This window comes from Moschus berezovskii, chromosome 8, assembly GCF_049115385.1.
Source record: "Moschus berezovskii isolate FMDL1 chromosome 8, NW_MosBer_1.0, whole genome shotgun sequence".
In the NCBI taxonomy this organism is placed as follows: Eukaryota; Metazoa; Chordata; class Mammalia; order Artiodactyla; family Moschidae; genus Moschus; species Moschus berezovskii.
Genome location: NC_142467.1, coordinates 81,444,980 through 81,470,196, shown reverse-complemented (window position 1 = coordinate 81,470,196; position 25,217 = coordinate 81,444,980). Strand labels below are relative to the sequence as shown.

The 25,217-nt window shown below is 42.5% G+C and overlaps 1 protein-coding gene across 3 annotated transcripts in view; it reads right to left on the bottom strand.

Moving 5' to 3' along the window:
* Positions 1–25,217, bottom strand: part of SNCAIP (synuclein alpha interacting protein) — a 164,733-nt gene that overhangs the window by 57,453 nt on the left and 82,063 nt on the right. For all 3 annotated transcript variants that reach the window (XM_088838795.1, XM_055430038.2, XM_055430040.2), the window contains one exon: positions 9,653–9,725. In XM_088838795.1, the coding sequence (XP_088694921.1) occupies positions 9,653–9,725 (73 nt within the window). The remainder of the gene's footprint in view (positions 1–9,652; positions 9,726–25,217) is intronic.

Here is a 25,217-nt window from a genome sequence, read left to right as displayed (position 1 = left end):
CCAAAGGCTTTGACTGTGTGGATCACAATAAACTCTGGAAAATTCTGAAAGAGATGGGAATACCAGACCACCTGACCAGCCTCTTGAGAAACCTTATGCAGGTCAGGAAGCAACAGTTAGAACTGGACATGGAACAACAGACTGGTTCCAACTAGGAAAAGGAATACATCAAGGCTGTATATTATCACCCTGCTTATTTAACTTATATGAAGAGTACATCATGAGGAACGCTGGGCTGGAAGAAGCACAAGCTGGAATCAAGACTGCTGGGAGAAATATCAATAACCTCAGATATGCAGATGACACCACCCTTATGGTTGAAAGTGAAGAGAAACTAAAAAGTCTCTTGATGAAAGTGAAAGAGGAGAGTGAAAATGTTGACTTGAAGCTCAACATTCAGAAAACAAAGATCATGGCATCTGGTCCCATCACTTCATGGGAAATAGATGGGGAAACAGTGGAAACAGTGTCAGACTTTATTTTTGGGGGGCTCCAAAATCACTGCAGATGCTGATTTCAGCCATGAAATTAAAAGACGCTTACTCCTTGGAAGGAAAGTTATGACCAACCTGGATAGCATGTTAAAAAGCAGAGACATTACTCTGCGAACAAAGGCCCGTCTAGTCAAGGCTATGGTTTTTCCCATGGTCATGTATGGATGTGAGAGTTGGATTGTGAAGAAAACTGATTGCCAAAGAATTGATGCTTTTGAACTGTGGTGCCGGAGAAGGCTCTTGAGAGTCCCTTGGACTGCAAGGAGATCCAACCAGCCTATTCTAAAGGAGATCAATCCTGGATGTTCATTGGAAGGGCTGATGCTAAAGCTGAAACTCCAATACTTTGGCCACCTCATGTGACGAGTTGACTCACTGGAAAAGATTCTGATGCTGGGAGGGATTGCGGGCAGGAGGAGAAGGGGACGACAGAGAATGAGATGGCTGGATGGCATCACCGACTCTGTGGACGTGAGTTTGAGTGAACTCCGGGAGTTGGTGATGGACAGGGAGGCCTGGCGTGCTGTGATTCATGGGGTTGCAAAGAGTCGGACATGACTGAGCAACTGAACTGAACTGATACAGGGTTAAGGTTACCATCTTTCTAAATTCCATATATATGTATTAGTATACTGTATTGGTGTTTTTCTTTCTGGCTTACTTCACTCTGTGTAATAGGCTCCAGTTTCATCCACCTCATTAGAACTGATTCAAATGTATTCTTTTTATGGCTGAGTAATACTCCATTGTGTATATGTACCAAAGCTTTCTTATCCATTTGTCTGCAGATGGACATCTAGGTTGCTTCCATGTCCTGGCTATTATAAACAGTGCTGCAATGAACACTGGAGTACATGTGTCTCTTTCAATTCTGGTTTCCTCAGTGTGTATGCCCAGGAGTGCGATTGCTGGATCACATGGCAGTTCTATTTCCAGTTTTTTGAGGAATCTCCACACTGTCTCCATATTGGCTGTACTAGTTTGCATTTCTACCAACAGTGTAATATATTGGCTGTGCTGGGTCTTCGCTGCTTTGCTAGAACAAGCGCTATTCTTTGTCGCTGCAGTCTTCAGGCTTCTCATTGTGGTGTCTTCCCTTGAGGAGCAAGGGCTCTAGGCACACAGGCTTCAGAAGCTATAGCACATAGGCTAGGTATTTGCAGCTCACTGGTTTAGTTGTTCTGTGGCATTTGGGATCTTCTTGGACCAGGAATTGAATCTTTGTCCCCTGCATTGGCAGGCAGATTCTTATCCACTACGCTATCAGGGAAGTCCAACTTTATATTAAAAATACATCTTTGTGCCTACTTGGTGGAAAGGTGGTATGGTAGGATTGAAGGTGAAGAAAGAAGTGAGACTAGTTCATGGTTGTTAACTCAGATGAAATGTTAAGGGTGGCTTAAGTCAGTGCTTCTCAAACTTGAGGGCTTCCCTTGTGGCTCAGCTGGTAAAGAATCCATTCACAATGCGGGAGATCTGGGTTCGATCACTGGGTTGGGAAGATCCCCTGGTGAAGGGGACGGCTACCCACTCCAGTATTCTGGCCTGGAGAATTCTATGCATTGTATAGTCCATGGGGTCGGCTCAAAGAGTCGGACATGACTGAATGACTTTCACTTTCACCTTCTCAAACTTGCATCTGCACAAAGGATTGGCCTGGAGAGCCTGGTAGGATGCAGATTCTGATGTGGGAGTCTAGAGTAGGGCTGAGTATGCATTTCTAACAGGCTTGTAGGTGGTGCTGACTGTGCTGGTTCTGGCTCCAGATCGCACGGTGAGACGCAAGGGCCTGAGCAATCAGTGCCGTGGAAGAGTCTGGATTTTTGTAGATGATTCTTTTCTCCCTCTGAGAATCCTTCAACTATGAGATTCTAGTATCCTGTTTCTATTACATGACTTTCAAATTTTTTCTTAGGTGAAGAGTCAGGGCAAAGGAGCTAAGTGGACAAAGTGCGTCCGTTTGTTTCAAATAGGGATAAAGAACCCATTGGGAGACAAAAGAAAAAGGATAAGCTCTCAGCCAGAAGTGGGTGCTCTCTGAGATGATGAGAAACTCCAAAATCAGTAATGATCCTCCCCTCCTCAGTCATACCATTGCCTTGATTGGGAAGGCAGGGCAGGGAAAATCCCTCCTCCCTTATGACAGAGTGACTTCTGAGGAGGAAGTCACCTGGGGGCTGCACAAGGTCAAAGGCTCTCAGGTTCTGTACCAGTTTTCCCTTGACCCTGGGCTTCATTTCTTCCCCTACTTCCCTCCACGATGCTTATCTCCCTGAGTTTTCACCCTTCCTTGCTGGGATTCCCTTGAACTCATTTCTACCAAAAGGAGAGTTCTCTACCAGTTTTGAGTTCAGTAAAACCAAAATATGGGGAGGAGACTGGGTCTCTGCCCTGAAGTTTTCTTTCTGACACCACCTCATTCCTGACTTTCTTAACTCCACAACCTTCTAGACAATCAGGGAGCTGCAGGGTTTATATCCATGGCTAAGCAAAGGGAAGAAATGTTCCAGTAAAGAGGGGAAAAAAGATGCAATGTATTTAATCTCTGCCACTGCCAACCCTTTACATTATTTTCGACAAGAGTTTTATTTTTAACTTCTCTATCACCCCCCTGCTCCTATCTTTCCCTGTACTGACTTCATACTTTTTCTTTCAGAAACATAAGTTAAATATGGGGTTATGTGTTAATCCGTAAGTGTTAATGGATTAAAAGCAGACAGAGGGGGCAGCTCTGTTTTCCTAAGATCTGTGGTTCATTCAAAGTGATGGCTATATACATTTTGTAACTGCAGAAAAAAGCAGTGGATAAAATGGCCCTTACATCATGGTGACAACCATACAAAAAATACACCTCATGAAAAAATGCTAGAACGAAATACAGTGATTTTGTTTTGGTGGCATGGTTAATTGTAGCTTTTACTTAGCGTTTTAAAAATGAATTATGTCACCTTTATCATTATAATTTTGTTGAAAAATAAAAAGTGACTAACATGCTCAGCTATATGCTTTACTATATGTACATTTTTACTGTTGTTAAATAAGACATCTGTTATAAATGTCAGATTCTTTGCTGTACCAGGTTGAAGTGTTCATTTTCTTGCTGAGATCTTAACAAATTTCTTTCCCAGTTCTTTGAGTTCATTTTATAGTAGATCATGTGAAATGGATTAGTCAGTAGGCTTTCAGCTTAAACTTCTGTACCAACTTTCGTTTTCATGCTTTTAGCATGAAACCTTAATAATATATAAACAGGAGGTTTACATATTTAGCATCATTAGCTATAACCACAGCAGCAATGAGAGGATAAATTTCATGTCAATGTATTATTTTTGGTGCTAGCCAAAATCCTTGAAACATCTTAGAAAACCATGGATTTTCAAATGTTCAGGGTTTTTCACAAAATTTGCATGCACAGGGCTAAAAATATAGCAAAAATTCATAATGTTTCTAAATAAACATCCAAAATGACTTTTACCGGATACTAACTTTAAAAAGTATGATTTTTCTTTACTTTTCATCATACCAGTGATCTTCTCTACTATTTAGGTATTGAAATCCTTTCAGTGTCTCTTCTCAAACACTCCCCAGGGCCATTTATTACTGTTACATAACCAAGTTTCCCAACCTTAGCACAACTAAGTTCTCAGATGCAAAACTGCATTAATATTTATCTGCCTTCTTTCATGAGAAAATTATACGAGCTGAGTAGATACATACTTGTAAGAATCACGAGACATTTAAACCATGAATTGAAACAAATGTGTATTTGAGTGTCCAATTAATTAAAAGAAACTCGAAGTCAATGAAATTGAATACATTTGATTTGAATACCATATGTCGATTTAATGCATTTAATTCTCATATGGAGGAAATGGAGAGCAGAGTTAACACTCCCTGCCTTGTTCTGTTGTCCTTCCCTACATGAGGAACAGGGATTAAGCAGAGAAAACATGCAAATGTTTTACAAATAACTCTCCCTTATAGGTGCAAAATTTTCAGACATAGCATCCTTGGTGCTAATCTTCGCCTCATACCACTAGCCTCGTGCGGGTCCTCAGACTGCGACTACTCATCAGCTGTTAAACTTCACAGGGGCTCTGCAGTCAGTAGACTTGCCTTCAAATGCAGAACTCTGGGCAAAGTATTTGCTCTCTGTGAGTCTCAGTTGCCTAGTCAATAAAATGGGCATTTATTTTCCTTATCAATAAAAAGACCATTACTATAGTCTTCCTTGTGAGAATTATTTTGAAAGTAAAAGTGAAAGTGTCAGTTGACTGGTCGTGTGCAAATCTTTGCAACCCTATGGACTATAGTCCGTCAGGCTCCTCTGTCCATGGAATTCTCCACGTAAGAATACTGGAGTGGGTTGCCATTCCCTTCTCCAGGGGAACTTCCTGATCCTGGGATCGAACCCGGGTCTCCTCATTGCAGGCAGATTCTTTACTGTCTGAGCCACCAGGGAATTATTCCAAGGACAAATAAGCTGTGTACAGAAGACCCTGCCCAACACCTGGTACACTGAGCACCTCAGACATACCTGGGAGAGCTCAGTAATACCTGCACAACTCCAAAGACACCAAAGTTTCCTCTCAGGCTTCTAAGCCCTAGTTCTTCTTCCTCCTGCCCGCTTCTGGTATCTGCGATTTCTTCATACTTCTTTTCAAAACTTCTTTTGCTTTTTCTTCTTTTAGTCATACAGTGGCTCAGACTGTAAAGAATCTGTCTACAATGTGGATGTGGTAGGCCTGGGTTCCATCTCTGGGTTGGGAAGATGCCCTGGAGGAGCACAGTTGACAGTATTACCCTGTCAGGGAAAATACAGATTTTAATAGGAATGCATGCCTTTGGCTATGGGAAGGGCACTCAGAGCAGACTGGTGTCAGTGAGCAAATGGAAGGCGCAGGAAGCCTGCCCCAGACCTCTGGCAGCACTCGGCCATTTGCATTTTCAGAGTCTATGTGGAGCTGGCTGCAGGGTTCAGGAATGAAAAGCAGGTAATCCTGGGCTGTATGTCTCATGGAGAAGCTTCCAAGGGCCACCAACAGGGTTCATCTGAACTCCTGCTCTTCTCAGAACACTTGGAAAAACAGGCAGAAAGGACAGGCCCTGGTTTTGCCTCTGCAGCCTACTAGGGGTGGGAGGAAAGGTGTGTGCTAAATTTTGAGGCTGATCAGTGGGGCTGACAGGTTCTGATCAGATCATACGTGGGGAGGCCTCAGGTGTAGTTCTGGGTGCACCACTTTTAAGAGGGATGCTGATAAATGAAACATCCACAAGAAAGCAAGAAGCATGAGCAGGATACACTCAAAACTGGGAAGGGAAATTTCAGTTTGGAGAAGAAAACCAAGAAAACCAAGGGGTGACTGCCATCTCCAAACACTTAGTGGCAGCACCTTTGCCTAGGAGGAACGGTCCTTCTCTAAGGTTCCAAAGAAAAAAATCAGGTATCAGGATGGACATCTGAGGGCCACTGATATTGGCTGAACAAAAAATAATCACAATGAATAGGTGGTTTTGTGAGACTGTGAGCTCTCCATCACTAACATGATGGAGTATAGGCTTGGATGATCCCCATCAGCATAGTAACCATCACTTTCTAAGATCTGATGGATCTGGGACTACATTATTATTACTTTTAGCCTTTTAAAAATTCACTTATAAATAATCAAAACATTTTTCATTTAAATTTACAGAAGAGTTTAAAGAATAAAAACAGTACAAAGAACACACGTATACTCTTTACTCATATCCATCAACCGTCAACATTGTACCCACCTGCTTTTATTATCCGCTCTTTCTCACTTTCTCTCCTTTTTAAACTAGATGATTTTTAGGAATCCTTCTTTGACTGAGAGTTATGACTCTAGGCTTCCTTCCAGGTAATAGGAATTTAGAAAAATTGGGATTCTGTTGGCAGTGCTCTTAAGAGGTCTTAGCATAAAACCTGAAATACACGTTCCTTGATTCACAGGGTCCTGTGGAGTTTGACCCTCGCTGAAAGGCTCCCTGGCCTCATCCTCGTTTTGATCGCCTCCCCCACCCCTCCACAGCCAACACTGGTTTTCTTTTTCTTCTGCATACACTAAGCTGATTTCTGATTCAGAGGCGCTGCACTTGCTAGTTCCTCTGCCTTGAATGCTCTCCACTGGCTTTCCCATGGCTGGGCCCTAGGAACACTCCCTGATCCCCAAACTCTTCTCCCTTCCCCACTATAAGTTACTTTGTCACAAGCCTCGCATCACCTCATCACTATTGGGAATGATCTGGTTTATATATTCATTTGCTTGCCTTTGTCTGTCATCCCCCAAGATGTAAGTGCTTTGAGAACAGGGCCTTGTCTACACCTTGTTTATTACCCTGTCTTCAGTGCATAGGACAGAAAACACAGAAGTTACTTGAGGAATAAATAAAAGAACGAGTGGCTCCAAGCACATCTATCTCATCAAAGACTTGTTAACTCCAGGATGGACGTTACTATTTGACGGCTTACACAGAAAGTGCCTAACAGACTTAAAGGTAAAGAGACACATCTCTATTGGGTGGGGTATGTTCACGGTCACCAGAAGTTTAGGGGAAAGTTTCCCCATCCAGAAGAAGTGGGCTTTTCTCAGGAGCCAATGTGTCTTCTGCTGCCATGGGTTCGCAAAGATTATCATAACAATGGAGATCTGCAAGGGCTCCTGGAGCCAACTCCTCCTAGATTGTTGAAACAAGAAAGACCTGGGGCAGGGTGGGGGGGCAGTGCGGGGGGCTGGGGACTATTTCTACATCTGAACATACCCATGAAACTCATTGAGTCTGGCCCAGTTCTTTCAGAAAGGGAGGGTGAAAACTTAACTATATTGAGATTTTTTTCAAAGGAGTTCACAGATAATTCTACAGTGGTGCTTTGGAGAGATTGATTTTTCATGTGTTTCTTTTTCTAAGATCTCCCTTGCTCTATTAGGAAGTGCTTTACCAGCCTCCAAATGGTCCATCAAATTGGAGGTGTACATGTGATTCCATTAAAGAGGCCTGAGTTTTCCCCTCAAACATTCATTTCTTGTCAGGTCTAATCATTGGTGATTACCTTGAGCACTGGATGTTTGCTCTGGGTGAGTCTGAAGGCATCTGAACTTGAAATGGGCCTTCTTCTCAACCACAGAAGAAATCTGTAACATCGCCTATTGTGGAAGGGGCTACAAGTCACATGACCTGCAGAAAAATGGAATAAACCACCCCCAGGAAAATTATTTTGAAAAGCTTCGGTTAATTCACTTAACCTGGTAAGCAAGAAAAACTATTTAACAGAGAAAAGAAATTTTCCACTTCATTGGTGAGGGAAAATGCCAGCTTTTAAAGTTTTAAAATATTCTGAAGTTAAATTACTATCCCTAAGTCTAGCTATCTGATAGTATAAGGAATGTATAAGAGAACAGACTCCAGAGACAGACTTCCTGGAGTTTGAATCCCAACTCTGTAATGTAATTGCTGTGTGACTCTGGGCAAGATGATGAACTTCTCTGCTCCGTGCCTCAGTTTGCCCATCTATATAATACAAACATCCTAATGGTACTTAGTTCACAAGGATTTTAGGATTGAGTTAATACGAGTAAAGGGCTTACAGCTGTACCTGGCACATTAAGCACTACTGAAGTGTTTGCTATTAAGTCTTCTTACTCTCCATTTTCAACTTAAAAAAAAAAAAAAAAAGAAGGAAAACCTTTTATCTCCAAAGTACCTTCAGATACATCTCCTAACTTTGATACTAACAGTAGCCTAGCAACACTGACAGATAAAGTTTCTTTTTTATTTTATAGATAATGAGTCACAGGCTCAAGGTCGGATAAAGGGTAAAGGACTGAATGCTGATTCAGACGGAGTTCTTGGACTCTGAGGCTGGGGGCCTGTCCACTGAATCTGCTGCCTTTGTCACTGATCACAGGGTTCAACTCTGAATCTGGTGATGGCTTTTAAGGAGGCACGTTCTGATAAGTCTCATGATCAAAGCCTCTGTTACCCCCATAGAAACTTGAGTGTGCTTGAAAAAAAAAAAAAAAATTTAATGGAAGTAAGTGAAAACTTTCATTTGCACTTCAAACTATCTTCCATGACGATTCTGACCCAGACAATGAAACATTACTTTCACTCACACAGAAAAACACAGAGATAAACAAACCTAGATAGACGGATTATTTTTCCCACCTCATCTAAACAAACTGTCGATAGTAAACAAACAATCTAGAAGAAAAGTAAATAAGCTTTGTACAGTCATTTCAGTTCAAAAGGCCTAGAATTCTAGTAGCTGTATAGGTAGGACGATCTATTTATTTTCAAACACGATGCACCTAATTCAAGGATTATCTTAAGTCTTCCATCATCTGCAGTTCTTGGTTACTATCAGAGGTCCCGCTTTGGCAAGGTTAATGGTGATGCCTTACAGTAATTAGTTGGAAAAATAAGAAACATCATTTCGTAGTTTAATGCTATGGTATCATTCCCATCAATATCCTTTTTTCATTGTCATTTTTGCCCATCACAGAGAGAAAAGTAGAGAGGCTTAATTTGATTTTCAGAAGGAAAAACAATCCTGAATGTACTTTTATTTTGGTCGAGAGTTGGGGGTGGTGCAAGGAGAAAAGGTCAGCCAGCTGGTTTTCATCTATATGCCATAATTCTCTGTTTAGTTTACACTATTAAACTCCAAAGCTTTGCTTTAATCTTAACTCTTACAGTATGCCTTACTGCAGATTCTATCATGTTGCATCCCTGATAGGATTTCAGACTTTGGCAAAGCACCATCCCCCAAGTTGGTCCTTGCCATCTGGGTAGTAAACGTATCCAACATTTTTTCATTGGCGCCTGCATCATTATGTTTTGTCACCAATGGTTTCTCGGGTTTGCAGTAAATTGCTGCATATACTGTGGTTTGGAGCTGCTGCCATGATCGCCTACATTTATTTGTATACAACTGGGTCCTCATCAGGGCCTCCCTGTCCAGTTAGTCTCTAGAGGATGACCTAACATCTGTTTGTTGGGGGTGGGTGGTGAATGGAGAAGCCATAAAAGAAGAAGAAAACAGAAAGCAGGAGCAACCAATTTGATGGGGGAAGGGATTCCAGGAGGAGTCCCCCACACTCTAAAAGGCAGGTTAAAAAGAGATGAGGAGTGAAACTTACCTGGTCTGTCTTCATTTTGCGAATCACATCTTCGGCACAGTTCTGGGATGGTCTTGAGTGACGTGACTGAATACTGAACAGGAAGCCAGGGGAAAAAGAGCATAAAGTAACAATTTAAAACACGAGCATCACATTCACTGAACTGGCCAGAAAACCAAAACACAAGAAGTGATACTTGAGTACAACATGTATGTCCAGAAAGCCTAAGTTTACGCTAAATGGGCTGCTTGGTGATCTGGCTATAGCCCAGTCTCTACCTATAAACATGTAAATAGATGCAGATTAAAAAGAGGTCTGGACAGGCCTTTAACAAATGAGGTGGGGTGTAGCCAGCAGATATTCTCTCTCTTCTGCTACTTGTGGAAGATGGATTTTTCTGAACCTTGACAGTTTCCAGAAGATGGCCATAATATTTGTACTCTGAATCCTAAGAGTGAATCTATGTATGGGAAAAAAAAGTCAAGAGGAGGAGCACCCGGCTTCCTACAGCATCCGGGGTAGCCAGGAGCCATCTCTCCTGGACTGCAGAAATGTCCCTAATGCTGCCACAAATCATACTGCGATCTCTGTAGGAAATACCAGGATAATGCTATGAAAAGTGAGATGAGCACGGTTCTGTTTGAAAGCTCATCTGTTTCACTGATAGATTAGTCTAAACTGAAAGAAACCACCCTGCAGGCTCAGTCCCAGCACCAACTCAGGGGCTGCTATCAGGATGATGGATTATGACATAAAGGGGCATAAAATCAGAGGAGCTACAACAAATGTAAAATCAATAGTTATGATGTATAGGAATGACATTTGATGCCGATCAATCTTTCTTCGGAGAAGGGTGTTTTAAAACAATGTAAATAGGATGAACTCTTTCTTGAATCAAAGGCCAAGTCAGGGAAGGTCTTCAATCATACTTTAATTCATAATATATAGCTTCCTAAAAATAGTTTGTTGTGCACCTTTAAGAATGACGCTCTTAGGTAAATGAGCATGGATTCTGAATGACTTCACGTTGCAAAACTGGGAGGGAGATTGAGAAAAACAGAAACATTTAATCTAAAAGAAAAATGATAACAAGAAACTCATTAGGATTATTCCAGCATTACAAGTGAGGGATGTGTAATTGGGACACATCTGTCTGTAGGAAGGTGCTTCAGTTAGCTTGATGTTGATGGATGAAGCAGTGTCTACACTGAGCCCCCCGACGTCCCACCCCTGCACTTTCCATGCAGTACCAGGACAGCAAGACAGTGGGAGGGGTAGCTGGAGTTACTGTCAGTTTGCCAATTATACATCACAAACAAATTAAATTTCCAGTACTTCCAAGTGAAAAATGAAATCTCAGATGACTAATTAGAGAAATGACTCTTACCTGTCTGATGCAATAACATCCTGTTTATGTTGGCTATTCCTCAGAGACTACAGGTGTTTTAGCAAACCCGTTCACATACTCCAGGGAAGGAGGACTGCCTCTTAAGCCAAAAATGAACTCCGAGGAAGTTTTTCCCCTTTTACGTTAAGTTCTCTGGGAGTGGGAGGTAACACAGGTACAGAAGCATTTTTCTTGTTACTAATAAGTTACCTTCTGTTTCTGGCCAAGTACAAGCTCTCTAAGGAAATCTGGTAGCTTCCTGAGGCCAGCTGGTACAGGTTAAATAATTACACAGTCTGTGATTCAATTAAAACTGGGCCTTTTGTTTCGACTGCCATCAACCCCATGAAAGCACCCTTTGGCAAAGTCTTACCCTCTCTCTCTTTTTTCCCTTTTCTTCTGAGGCAAAATCTCAGACAGGAAATTTCAGATTGATCATGTTTAAATATAGTTAATGGTAAATTCAGTGTGGGCCTAATGATAAGTATTTGATTAAAGTGGGTGTGCTGCTATCTGCATTTACAGCCACACGCATCCTAACTGCCACCTCCCACCCCACATCAGAAATGTCAGAACCTACGATTTATTAGCTGCACCTTCAGCTCCTCCAGTGTCATTGCAATGTACCTTCAGCTCCTCCAATGTGACTGTAAAGGTCCACAGTATGCAATCACTTTTAATTTGATGAGGCTTCCATTTTAACAGCCCACAGGATGCCTGATTGGAAGAGGGACTGAGCTCCAGAGAGTAGCCTGGCTGAGCCCCATCCACTGCCTCAATCTGTTTCACTTCTGGTGGCTCTGCCTCTCACCCACAGTCACACACGAAGTCACTTTTGGGGAGGTATCTATCTTAATTCTTTGGGAATATGACACTGTAGAAAAAGTCATATGCTTGTTCCTAGTCATGGAAATAAATAGTAATCTAAGACAAAGATGATGTGTTGGCCAGAAAAATCAAAGTTTTGGGTAATTATAAGAATATATGGAATGTCAACTTAAGCAATGACTCTAACCTACACTGCAAACAAATCTATAAGGACACACGAGGAAAAAAAATCAATTTATGGATTTGTTTCAGCAAGTACACTGCTCTTTGGATACAAGATAAAACTTGAGAGTGCCGTACAGATGGTTAAGTTGTGATATGAAGAGATACAGCAGAAATACGAAATTCACAAAACTAACACAAAAAATAAATTTTCATATCTGCACATCTGGGAATAAGCAAACAACCCAGGAAGTCTCCTTTCACAAATGCATTGTGATACCATCTGGGAGCTGAGAGGAAAGCTTTCCCAGGACTTCACCCAAGTTTACAGGACAGATGGCCTTTTATAAGGAGCTATTAGTTCGCCAGCCCACCTATTCTCAGGACAATGGCCAGCTCCCAGGGTGACATGACTGTTATTTGGCCCTAAGAGAACCAAAGCCCATATCTTCCCTGTGTCGTGACTCCAACCCAAGCCTTTACATTGTGTTCCCTTGATTCTTATCCTTGAGTGACAAGAGAGGAGAGGGGTCTTGGAGATGGCTGAAAAGTACTATATTTCCTATCTCTGTGATTCTAATTTTTTCTTTTTCTAAGCATCTTTAGAGGAAACAATATTTTTGATTCAAACTTCTTTTCCACTCCTCCAGCATGCTTCAAGGAAAGCCCCTGCCAAAGACTGAACAGTTGCCTCCACTTCTTCCATGTCCCTGTGCATTCAAAGTTTAGTTTCCCTTCAGTTCCTTTCCTCCAGGGCCTCCTTGCCTGCAATACTTTCTTCTGGCCAGGCAAATGCTACTGCTCCTCAAGGCCAGCGTTTCACAGAGTTCTACATTCTCTGTGAAACCCTGACTGATTGCTTCAGCCCTGACTGAACATACTCTTTCTAAAAAATTAGTTAATTATTTAAAATTGAAGTACAGTTGACTTACAGTGTTGTGTTCACTATTGCTGTGTATAACAAAGTGACTCAGTTTTATACATAAACATATATACACACATTCTTTTTCATATTCTTTTCCATTGTGGTTTATCATAGGATATTGAATACAGTTTCCGCCAAGGACTTTGTTGTTTATCCATTCTACATATACCAGTTTGCACCTGCTACTCCCAAACTCCCAATCCAGCCCTCTTATAACCCCCTCCCTCTTGGCAACCACCAGTCTATTTTCTATGTCTGTGATTCTATTTCTGTTTCATAGACAGGTTCACTTGTGCCATGTTTTAGATGGATGCAACTAGGGACTATCATGGGCTTCCCTGGTGGCTCAGCTGGTAAAGAATCTGCCTGCAATGCAGGAGACCTCGGTTTGATCCCTGGGTTAGAAAGATCTCCTGGAGAAGGGAATGGCAACCCACTCCAGTATTCTGGCCTGGAGAATTCCATAGACTTTATAGTCCGTGGGGTCACAAAGAGTCAGACATGATTGTACAACTTTCACTTGACTTCATTTCACTTTTCAGGGACTATCATGCTAAGTGAAGGAAGCCAGAAAGGGACGCTTTTCTGCCCTTGATAAGAAAATCTTGTTGTGTGCTCTGTTGTTCCCCTGTGCTGCATTGGCTCCCACAAGTGCCTGAGGGAAAGGATGATGTCTTTAGTATATATGCATGGCACACAACAAATGTCTGAAATGCTAAGCTATACACACACGTGATTAATCCTGGGACATAATATTATAGATGGTCAAGCAAGTTCTTTCATATTTAGGTTGTAAGTGGGAATTCCTTCCATGCTTCTGTACTTGCTCTAAAACTACTTAGCTTTCTAAAATGTAAATTTGACTAAGGTGCTTCTCAGTTTCTAATCTTCAGTGGCTCTGCCCTGCCCCTAGGAGAATGATCAACAGGCCTTAGCATGGCATGGGCAGCCTTCCATGCGCTTAGACTCATCTCTCACCACTCTTCTCTTCTTCTGGTTGGAGTAATACTAAATTTCTTGTGGATCCCTCAAAATATCTTCTCTGACCCTCCGAGGTGGAACTTATCTCAGCTTTTGAAGGGTGGTGGCCAGACCAGTGGCATTAATACCATATAGAAACTTTTTAGGAATTCACATTCTTGGGCCCCACCCCAGAAACTTTAAGGCAGGGCCCAGCAATCCAGGAAAGACTGACAGCAGGAGGACAAGGGGATGACAGAGGATAAGATGATTGGGTGGCACCATCAACTCAATGAACATGAGACTGAGCAAACTCCAGAAGATAGTAGAGAACAGGGAAGCCTGGCGTGCTGCAGCCCACAGAGTCGTAAAGAGTGGGACACAACTGAGCAACTGAACAACAGCAATCTGTGTTTTTACAAACCATTCAGGTGATTCTGATGCCTACTGAAGCTCAAGAACTACTGTTCTTTATTTCTTTATGTTGGCCATATGTTCAGTACAGAATCCATCATGTGACATCTCATCTGTACCTTCATATAATGTCTTTCTCTGCTTCCTGAGGGTGTGGACAATATTTTATTTACCAGAGATACTAGGTACTTACTGAACTGAATAAAATGAATTTTCCTAGGTAGCTCATGATATTGGTGGCAATACTAATACTAATAATGGTAGTGCTTAATATTTATATAGCACTGGAGGTGATGGAATTCCAGTTGAGCTCTTTCAAGTCTTGAAAGATGATGCTGTGAAAGTGCTGCACTCAATATGCCAGCAAATTTGGAAAACTCAGCAGTAGCCACAGGACTGGAAGAGGTCAGTCTTCATTCCAATCCCAAAGAAAGGCAATGCCAAAGAATGCTCAAACTACCGCACAATTGCACTCATCTCACACGCTAGTAAAGTCATGCTCAAAATTCTCCAAGCCAGGCTTCAGCAGTATGTAAACCATGAACTCCCAGATGTTCAAGCAGGTTTTAGAAAAGGCAGAGGCACCAGAGATCAAATTGCCAACATCCGCTGGATCATGGAGAAAGCAAGAGAGTTCCAGAAAAACATCTATTTCTGCTTCAATGACTATGTCAAGCCTTTGACTGTGTCGATCACAATAAACTGTGGAACATTCTGAAAGAGATGGGAATCCCAGACCACCTGACCTGCCTCTTGAGAAACCTGTATGCAGGTCAGGAAGCAACCGTTAGAACTGGACATGGAACAACAGACTGGTTCCAAATAGGAAAAGGTGTACGCCAAGGTTGTATATTGTCACCTTGCTTATTTAACTTATATGCAGCGTACATCATGAGGAACGCTGGGCTGGAAGAAGCACAAGCTGGAATCAAGATTGCTGGGAGAAATATCAATAACCTCAGATATGCAGATGACACTACCCTTAGGTAGAAAGTGAAGAGGAACTCAAAAGCCTCTTGATGAAAGTGAAAGAGGAGAGTGAAAAGGCTGGCTTGAAGCTCAACATCCAGAAAACAAAGATCATGGCATCTGGTCCCATCACTTCATGGGAAATAGATGGAAAAACAGTGGAAACAGTGTCAGACTTTATTTTTTGGGCTCCAAAATCACTGCAGATAGTGATTGCAGCCATGAAATTAAAAGATGTTTACTCCTTGGAAGGAAAGTTATGACCAACCTTGATAGTATACTAAAAAGCAGAGACATTACTTTGCCAACCAAGGTCCATCTAGTCAAGGCAATGGTTTTTCCCGTGGTCATGTATGGATGTGAGAGTTGGACTGTGAAGAAAGCTGATTGCCGAAGAATCGATGCTTTTGAACTGTGGTGTTGGAGAAGACTCTTGAGAGTCCCTTATACTGCAAGGAGATCCAACCAGTCCATTCTAAAGGAGATCAATCCTGGATGTTCATTGGAGGGACTGATGCTAAAGCTGAAACTGCAATACTTTGGCCACCTCATGCGACGAGTTGACTCATTGGAAAAGACTCTGATGCTGGGAAAGGTTGGGGGCGGGAGGAGAAGGGGACGACGGAGAATGAGATGGCTGGATGGCATCACCGACTCTGTGGACATGAGTTTGAGTGTACTCCGGGAGTTGGTGATGGACAGGGAGGCCTGGCGTGCTGTGATTCATGGGGTCGCGGAGAGTCGGACACGACTGAGCGACTGAACTGAACTGAACTGAATCTTCTGAAGAAACTTCAAGTGCACGTTAGTTGCTCAGTTGTGTCCAACTCTTTGCAACCCCATGGACTCAAGCTCATCAGGCTCTTCTGTCCATGGGATTTTCCAGGCAAGAATACTGGAATGGGCTGCCATTTCCTTCTCCAGGGCATCTTCCCTGGAGAAGAACCAGGGATCAAATCTTCCCGACCCAGGGATGGAATCCAGGTCTCCTGCATTGCAGGCAGATTCTTTATCATCTGAGCCACTGGTAGTACTCAGTAATATTTATGTAGCACTACTCACTGGAAAAGACTCTGATGCTGGGAAAGGTTGGGGGCAGGAGGAGAAGGGGACGACAGAGAATGAGATGGCTGGATGGCATCACCGACTCTGTGGACATGAGTTTGAGTGAACTCCGGGAGTTGGTGATGGACAGGGAGGTCTGGCGTGCTGTGATTCATGGGGTCGCGGAGAGTCAGACACGACTGAGCGACTGAACTGAACTGAACTGAACTGAATCATCTTAGAAAACTCCATACCTACCAGTCTAGCAATGTAATCAGGACATATTTAAAAGAATAAACACTTCTAATATATTCACAGCATGAATGGCCGCAGATGACTTAGCTTTTCATACAGAGACAATGGATTTGGAGCCAGAAGCTCTGGATTCAAGTCCTACTTCTAACATTTATTAACTCTGTAGTTTTGGGCAGAGAAATCATTTCTAGTCTCTGAAGCTCAGTTTCTTTATTTAGAAAACACAGATAATCAGATGAGATCATGTAAGTGAAGTCAATCTGCAAGCTATAAAATGATGTTAAATATTGTGGTCTCTTCTTTCTAATTCATCTTTCCTGTGTGTACCACAGCTCTTCCCTCCTCATCTTTGTGCCTCTCATGATTCACAGTTCAGGAGATCAAGACTTGAGAACTGATGAGACAGGAAGAGGGGGGCCAGGCTGGGACTGTCTCAGCACTTTATTTCACTTCTTTGGTCTTTCCTCGTCCAAGAGAACCCGTGCCCAAGAACAGACACTGAAACTTAGCTTCACAAACTACACAGAGTTGCTATGATGTTAAGATGATCCTACACACCCCAATGTTGTCACTCTGCCATGCAAAACAGTTTGAACGTGCATGGGATTCATAATTACAGGCTGTGACTTCTACACTGGGCTTTGGGGACCTCTGACCACCCTACATACTATTCAGGGCTGAAAAGCTTTGGCCCTTGCTCCTGAGAACTGGAGCCAGTTGAGTGAATGAGCAGACATTACTCAAATGGTCATGAGCCACAGAAAATGAAAGAACTAAAATCCTAACACCTTTTCAAGCTAGAGACTTCTAAAAAACAAAGGTTGCAATGAGTTTCCAAAAGAAACAATTAGGCCAGTCATACAAACCACTATCCTGAAATTCGTGGTTTCTCATATAGCTTTCCAAAATTCAAGCAGGCATCTACACAGTCACACACTAAAAATGACAAAAATGTGTACACGGAAAGCTGGTAGGGAAAGCAAAGGCACACAGCTGAACAGACTTTCAGAAGTGTAATATTTTCCTAACACCGTGACCTCCTCTCCAATGGCCCAACTCAAGGGAGCAGTGTCCTGACTTCATGCCCTCCCTAACAGATCATGTTCTGTCTTCCCTTCTCTGAGGATGCGGTACTCACACTCCACACCTTCATCACAATAGCCTGCTGTTACAGCTCAAAACTCCTTCTCTCCCATCTCCTCGGACTCATGCTCCGCCATCTCTTCTCTCCTTCTTCTCAGCCACTCTCTCAACATCAGCTCTCTCCTCTGATCCTATAAAATTAAACAAGCACCCCCACCACCTCAAGACACACCGTCCACCGCCTCCTCAGTTGGTCATGGGCAGAGTTTCCTGTTCATGTGCTCACAGCCATCTTTTTTGAAAGAATCGCCTTGGTTCCTGTCTCCACTTCCTCAGCTCTGCATTCACTCCTCCAGCCACAACGATGTGTTATTTGTGCCCTCACCCACAGGCATTGCTCTTACTGTGGCCACCAATGAGTTTTAACTGGAAAATCCAGTGGCACGTTTCAGACATTGCTCTTTCTAATGACCTACTTCCCACGCTTGACCATTGTAAGTGGTCCTTTAAATTCTTAAAATCATCCCTCCCCCTCTTTCTATCTCCCTTAGTTTCCTCTGATATCTTTGAAAACTTCTTTCCTGTCTTCTTTGGAGAAGCTTCTCTTTCCTCCTTCCTCACAGGACACACTTCCGCACAGTTCCTTTCTTGGGACATTCTTCCCTTTTCATATTCCATGCTTCTCAGGTGACCTTACTGATTCCCACAGTTTCAACCATCACATCTACATAGTATAAGTAAGTAGTATAAGTATACATAAGTATAAGTAGTATAAGTATACATAGTAAGGTGACGTTACTGATTCCCACAGTTTCAACCATCACATCTACATAGTATAGACACTGCTGCTGCTGCTGCTAAGTCGCTTCAGTCGTATCCGACTCTGTGTGACCCCATAGACGGCAGCCACCAGGCTCCGCCATCCCTGGGATTCTCCAGGCAAGAACACTGGAGTGGGTTGCCATTTACTAGTCATTTACATATTCATATATATATATCCTCTGCATGAAAATTCTTAGAGAGATGGGAATACCAGATCACCTTACCTGCCTCCAAAGAAACCTGTATGTAGGTCAAGAAGTAACAGTTAGAACCAGACATAGAATAGTTTGGTTCAAAATTGGGAACAGAGTACATCAAGGCTGAATATTGTCACCATGCAGGTGCGGTTCATGGGGTTGGAAAGAGTTGGACACAGCAGAGTGATTGAACTAACTTAAGCAGAGTACATCATGCGAAATGCTGGGCTGGATTAATCACAAGCTGGAATCGGGATTGCGGGGAAAAATATAAAAAACCTCAGATAGGCAGATGATACCACTCTAATGGCAGAAAGTCAAGAGGAACTAAAGAGCTTCTTGATGATGGTGAAAGAGGAGGGTGAAAAAGTTGGTTTAAAACGCAGCATTCAAAAACTAAGATCATGGCATCTGGTTCCATTACTTTATGACAAATAGATGGGGGAAAAGTGGAAATGGCGACAGATTTTCTTTTCTTGGGCTCTAAAATCACTATGGACAGTGACCGCAGCCATGAAATTAAAAGATGCTTGCTCCTTAGAAGAAAAGCTATGACAAACCTAAATAGCCTATTAGAAAGCAGAGACATCACTTTGCTGACAAAGGTCCGTATAGTCAAAGCTATGGTTTTTCTAGTAGTCATGTACGGATATAAGAGTTGGACCATAAAGAAGACTGGATGCCGAAGAACTGATGCTTTTGAATTGTGGTGCTGGAGAAGACTCTTCAGAGTCCCTTTGACAGCAAGGAGATCAAACCAGTTGATTAAAATCCTAAAGGAAATAACCCCTGAATATTCACTGGAAGGACTGATGCTGAAGCTGAAGCTCCAAAACTTTGGCCACCTGATGTGAAGAGCTGACTCACTGGAAAAGACCCTAATCCTGGGAAAGATTAAAGGCAGAAAGAGAAGGGGGCAACAGAGGATGAGACGGTTAGATGTCTTCACTGACTCAATGGACATGAGTTTGAAGAAACTCTGGGAGATAGTGTAGGACAGGGCAGCCTGGTGTGCCACAGGCCATCAGGTCACAGAGACATAGGGTTGGACATGACTTGGTGACTAAATAAATCCCGTGTGTGCACGCTCAGTCACATCCGACTCTTTGGGACCCCATGGATGTAGCCCAGCAGGCTCCTCTGTCCATGGGATTTCCCAGGCAAGAATACTGGAGTGGGTCGCCATTGCCTTCTCCAGGGGACCTTCCTGACCCAGGGAGTGAACCCGCATTTCCTGCATCTTCTGCACTGCAGGAGGATTCTTTGCCATTGAGCCACCTGGGAAGTCATATATATCTAAGTCTGTTTAAAATATATAATTCTTTCCACCATTCAGACTCTATTAAAGAAAATTATTATAAATTATCCTATTTTGAATGCATTTGATTTTTGCTCTTACTCCTTGTTTTTATCCTATGTTCCAGGAGGTATTTAAAAAATTGATAAGCGTCAAATTCTTCCACGCTAAAACACTGCTTGTGGTTGGTATTTGGGAAAATTCAGTAATTCTCTCTGACCATATTAGAAGTACACCAGGAATGACTCTCACTTCAGTTCAGTTCAGTCGCTCAGTCGTGTCCGACTCTTTGTGACCCCATGAATCACAGCATGCCAGGCCCCCCTGTCCATCACCAACTCCCGGAGTTCACTCAAACTAATGTCCCCTGAGCCGGTGATGCCATCCAGCCATCTCATTCTCTGTCGTCCCCTTCTTCTCCCGCCCCCAATCCCTCCCAGCATCAGAGTCTTTTCCAGTGAGTCAACTCGTCGCATGAGGTGGCCAAAGTACTGGAGTTTCAGCTTTAGCATCAGTCCTTCCAATGAACACCCAGGATTGATCTCCTTTAGAATGGACTGGTTGGAATGACTCTACTGTAATGTTAATATGTACAGTCAGACAAAAGATGAAAACCCGCATCGGTGAAGGGACGATGAGACCACAGAATTGAATGATCCTCTTCTACTGTGGGGGGTAGTCATGGATGGGAAAGGATGTGGGTGAACAAGGTGGCTACAGGTGACCAAGCGGCTGAGCAGAAGTCAGTCATTTTTCAATGCAGTAGTTACATACCTGGATTCTATAGCTAGACTGCACATGTTATAGCCTGACTTCACCATTTTCCAGCTGATTAATCTTAGTTACTCAATCTCTGCATATTACAAGTTTCTGTAAAATAGGTACTAACAGAATCTACCTCAGAATGTGGCTGTGAAGATTATGAGGTAATCATGAAAAATATCAGGAATGGTGTCTGATGCATAGCCTGTATTCAAAAATTGTTATCATTATTAATTAAAAAGTATAAAAAATGAACATTTAGAAATAACGCTAAAATAATGGTAACTATTGAGGCAAAAATTACAAACTATAAAAGATTTAGAAAAGCAAGTTATCTTACAGTAGGGCAGATGGCCAACTACAAGCCTTATTTGACTTCAATGATTTTAATTGTGAGCCAATAATCAATCACTACCAAAGTATAAAGACTGACTTCAAGAATGGAGTTTGATACTATAATTAATTGTGACCTACTATTTAAGTTAACCTGACATTTCATAACATGCTCAACTGTTATCACAGGGTATGGTAAAGTCTGTGAGAACACAGGACACATCTGTGTCATTCACCTCAAGTCTAGAACCACGCCTGGTGCCCTGTAAATGTTTAATATATGCCTGTTGAATAGACTGGTGTAACATGTACTTGTTCATAAATGGTAAACAGTTTGCATAAATAACCTGCACAGTCAACTTAGTAAGTGTCATGAATGTTGGGCAAGAAGAAAATTATTTCCAGAGTAAGAGAAGGGCAAAACAGTAAATCAATCAATTGTTCATCCTGCGAGGAAATCACTCCACATCTGTAAGACTGCTCTCTACCTTCTCAGGTAGGGTTGTCAGTCAGGTTCAAGTTTGGAGTCTGGGGACTTGGGTTCTAGGCCTGCACTCTCACACTAGTTATGGGACATAAATTTGAAATTAAATTTTACCTGGATTAGACTATTTTTAATTCCTTTCATGGAAGGTATTGAGAAAATGGTAAGACATACATAATATTAGAACAAGTGTGAGGTTTTGAGTAATGGTGAGCTGGAGAAGGGACCAGTGAGAGGTAATTGAGACTTGGATACAAGACACTACAAAAAGAACACTGCCAAAAGTTGGGGCATTCTGAGGAGCTGATGAAACAGATCCTACTGAGAAGCCCTTTAGAGAAGTTTGAATGGAAACAAGAGCAGGGTGATGGATCGGAAGGGCAGGGACAGCGAAGAAGAGATGGAGGCGAACTGAGGCCCCTAAACATCTTAGTAACCTTCTAAGACGCATCAAGGAAAGATAATAGGGTTTCAGAGCCCATGCTAGAGAGGAGGGACAAGCAAGGTTCTCTGTACCTTGAGTATGTTTCTAGATTTTTTTCACACCTGAAACTGGAACAAAAGCTGTACGTACTCTTTACCCACCCCAACTCAGTGCCTGGGTCCACGTGATAAGCACTTCAGGCCCTTTCTCAAGGTCTGCTGCCACCTTGAAGCACTTCTTGGTCAGAATGTAAGGAAATCTGGGAAGTGTCAGTGGGATGAGTTGAGCAAAAGGTGATGTACACATAAAGGGGGCTGGGCGCTGGTATTTTAGTGTAAGTGATGCCGTCTGTGTGACGGAAATGTGAAAACTCACTCAGTGAGATTTATTTGCCATAAGAATTTATTTTTCTTCCAGTGGTTTAAGCACTTTGCTAGCTTGCACAGTCACTTCAGTCGTGTCCTACTCTTTGTGACCAACTCTCACAGCTCACCAGGCTCCTCTGTCCATGGGATTCTTCAGGCAATACTACTGGAGTCAGTTGTCATGCCCTCCTCCAGGGGATCTTCCTGACCCAAACCCACATCTCCTGTGGCTCCTGCACTGCAGATGGATTCTTTACCCCTGAGCCACTGGGGAAGCCCCTTAAGCAGTTTAGGAAAATGAATCCACCTAAGTCTGTGCTATTACCCTGGGCTGCAAGGGCTTGGGTCAAAAGGGATAATAAAGTGAAAGACACTTATTGATCTTGATCTCACTTGATTTGCACAAAACATACATTATGTGATTGACAAAAATGTCAACTTTCACCAAAGCTGCAGTTATGGTGATACAGAAAAGCAAGAAAAATTCCTGTGCTGAGGAATAAAGCGTTGTACTTAGTTTTATTTATACGTGTATGTGCACATGGCTGTGTGTGTCTATTTACATGTATGCGTACAAGTTTATATGTACATGTAGGTATTTATATAAATATATGCATATACATATACACACATATGAAGTGTGAGTTTATGTATGCCCATAAATATACATTTCATATCTTCTCCATAAAATACAGGACAATAGGTAGAGATGGATTATTATGTCTTAACAGATGGAAAAACTGAGGAACAATTAAATTAGGAGGGTTGCTTAAGTTCTCCTAGCTTCTTTTATTTTATTAATATTTATTTACACTGCAGTTGGATTCTTTACCCCTGAGCCACTGGGGAAGCCCCTTCAGCACTTTAGGAAAATGAATCCACCTAAATCTGTGCTATTACCCTGGGCTGCAAGGGCTTGGGTCAAAAGGGATAATAATATCAATATCAATAATATCAACTCCTCTACTTTTGATACTGCTACTGCTAAGTCACTTCAGTCGTGTCCGACTCTGTGTGACCCCATAGACGGAAGCCCACCAGGCTCCCCCCTCCCTGGGATTCTCCAGGCAAGAACACTGGAGGGGGTTGCCATTTCCTTCTCCTATGTGTGAAAGTGAAAAGTGAAAGTGAAGTCGCTCAGTCGTGTCCGACCCTTAGCGACCCCACAGACTGCAGCCTACCAGGCTCCTCCATCCATGGGATTTTCTAGGCAAGAGTACTGGAGTGGCTTGCCATTGCCTGATAAGCACTCTGCAATCGCTTCAGTGACAGCTAGGGATAGTGATGGGTGAGATGACTGGTCCAGAGATGATTTTATTCAACCAAATTGCTCAAAAGAGAAAAAAGTAACACAAACAGCTCTGTATTGAAATCCTGACCCTCCCACCTATCTATCTGTAACCTTGTGAAAGTCAGAGTATCTCTCTAAGCCTCATTATTTTCATCTGCCAAACAGGGGATTAAAAATAGGGCCCGCCTTGCAGAGCTGATATGAGGATTAACCAGGACCAGTGATTTAAAGAGTTCACTGCAGTGCCTGGTGCAGCCAACATTTGATGGCTCACGAGTGGAGCACTGCAGTGGATCCATGGTTTGGCCTCTGCTTTGTTCAGTCCTGGGTATAATCTTATTTTTGAGGACAGCAAATTGGCCTCTCTTCATAAAATATACATCACGGCTACTAAGAACTCTACGGTAAAATAATATTCTAGAGCATGTTTCCTTTTTAAGATAGAGAGAGCTGGCTTCCATAGGAATAAAGAAGGAAGTCTGTAAACACATTTGCAGTGACAGAAAAGTCCAACTTTGAACCCCTGTGTTTATGTGTGTCGTCATCTCTCCCTCACAGACCCTCAGTCATTGCACAATGTTCTGCCCCTTCAGATGGCAGAGTTACAAGAATGTATAGTTTAAACTCTGCATTTTGCAAAAGATGAGCATTATTTTTGAGTCTGGGAAACTTCAAAATAATTTGATTGCCTTCTGTGTTTTGTCTCATTAGGTAAAGGCAAAAAAGCTCTGTTTTTCTGTACCAATATACAGCTTGTGTTTTAATTAAAACAAGAACTAGGCTCATGACCAGGGGGGAAAATCATGAAACAGAAACCCTACAATACGTAAAAGGGCTATGGTTGGAGAGTAAGAAGAGGAGTTTTAAACTTGGGCATCTCTTTTGTAAACATCTTTTTCAAATGTATTATGCATTCCCTTTCCCGCTTCCTGCCACTAAACCAGGAAAGAACCATAAAGGCTGTCAGAAAAGGAGATTTACAGAATTTTAACAAAACCAGCAGGTTTATGGGAGACAACATTTCTTGTTGGGCTTCCTAGATGGTGCAATGATAAAGAATTCGCCTGTCAATGCAAGAGACAAAGAGATTTGGGGTTGATTCGTGGGTCGTGAAGATCCTCTGGAAGAGGAAATGGCAACCACTCCAGTATTCTTGCCTGTGTTGGGGAAGCACACTGATTGAAACCGCCCACTCTGTCCAGGCACCACAGTAACTATTTGCATGAGTTGTTTTATGACAGGAGATCCTGATAAGGAATAGGGAACTAATAAACCACCACCAACCCGAAGAGTTCAAAAGAAGACACCGCGTTTCTGTCCACTTCCCAGAATCCCTCTCGCCAGCATCCATCTCGACTGAGCGATGCGTGCGCCACCAGGAAAGACCCTGAATTAGAATGATTGGCCAAAGACCACCCAGAAACTAATCCCATCACCATAAAACCCGAGACTGCTGAGCCACGGGGCAGAGCAGTTCTCCTGGGTTCCCTAATTCCACGGACAGAGGAGTCTGACCCATGGGGTCACAAAGAGTTGGACATGACTGAGAGAGTATGCATGCACACACATTTTTTGTTATATCAG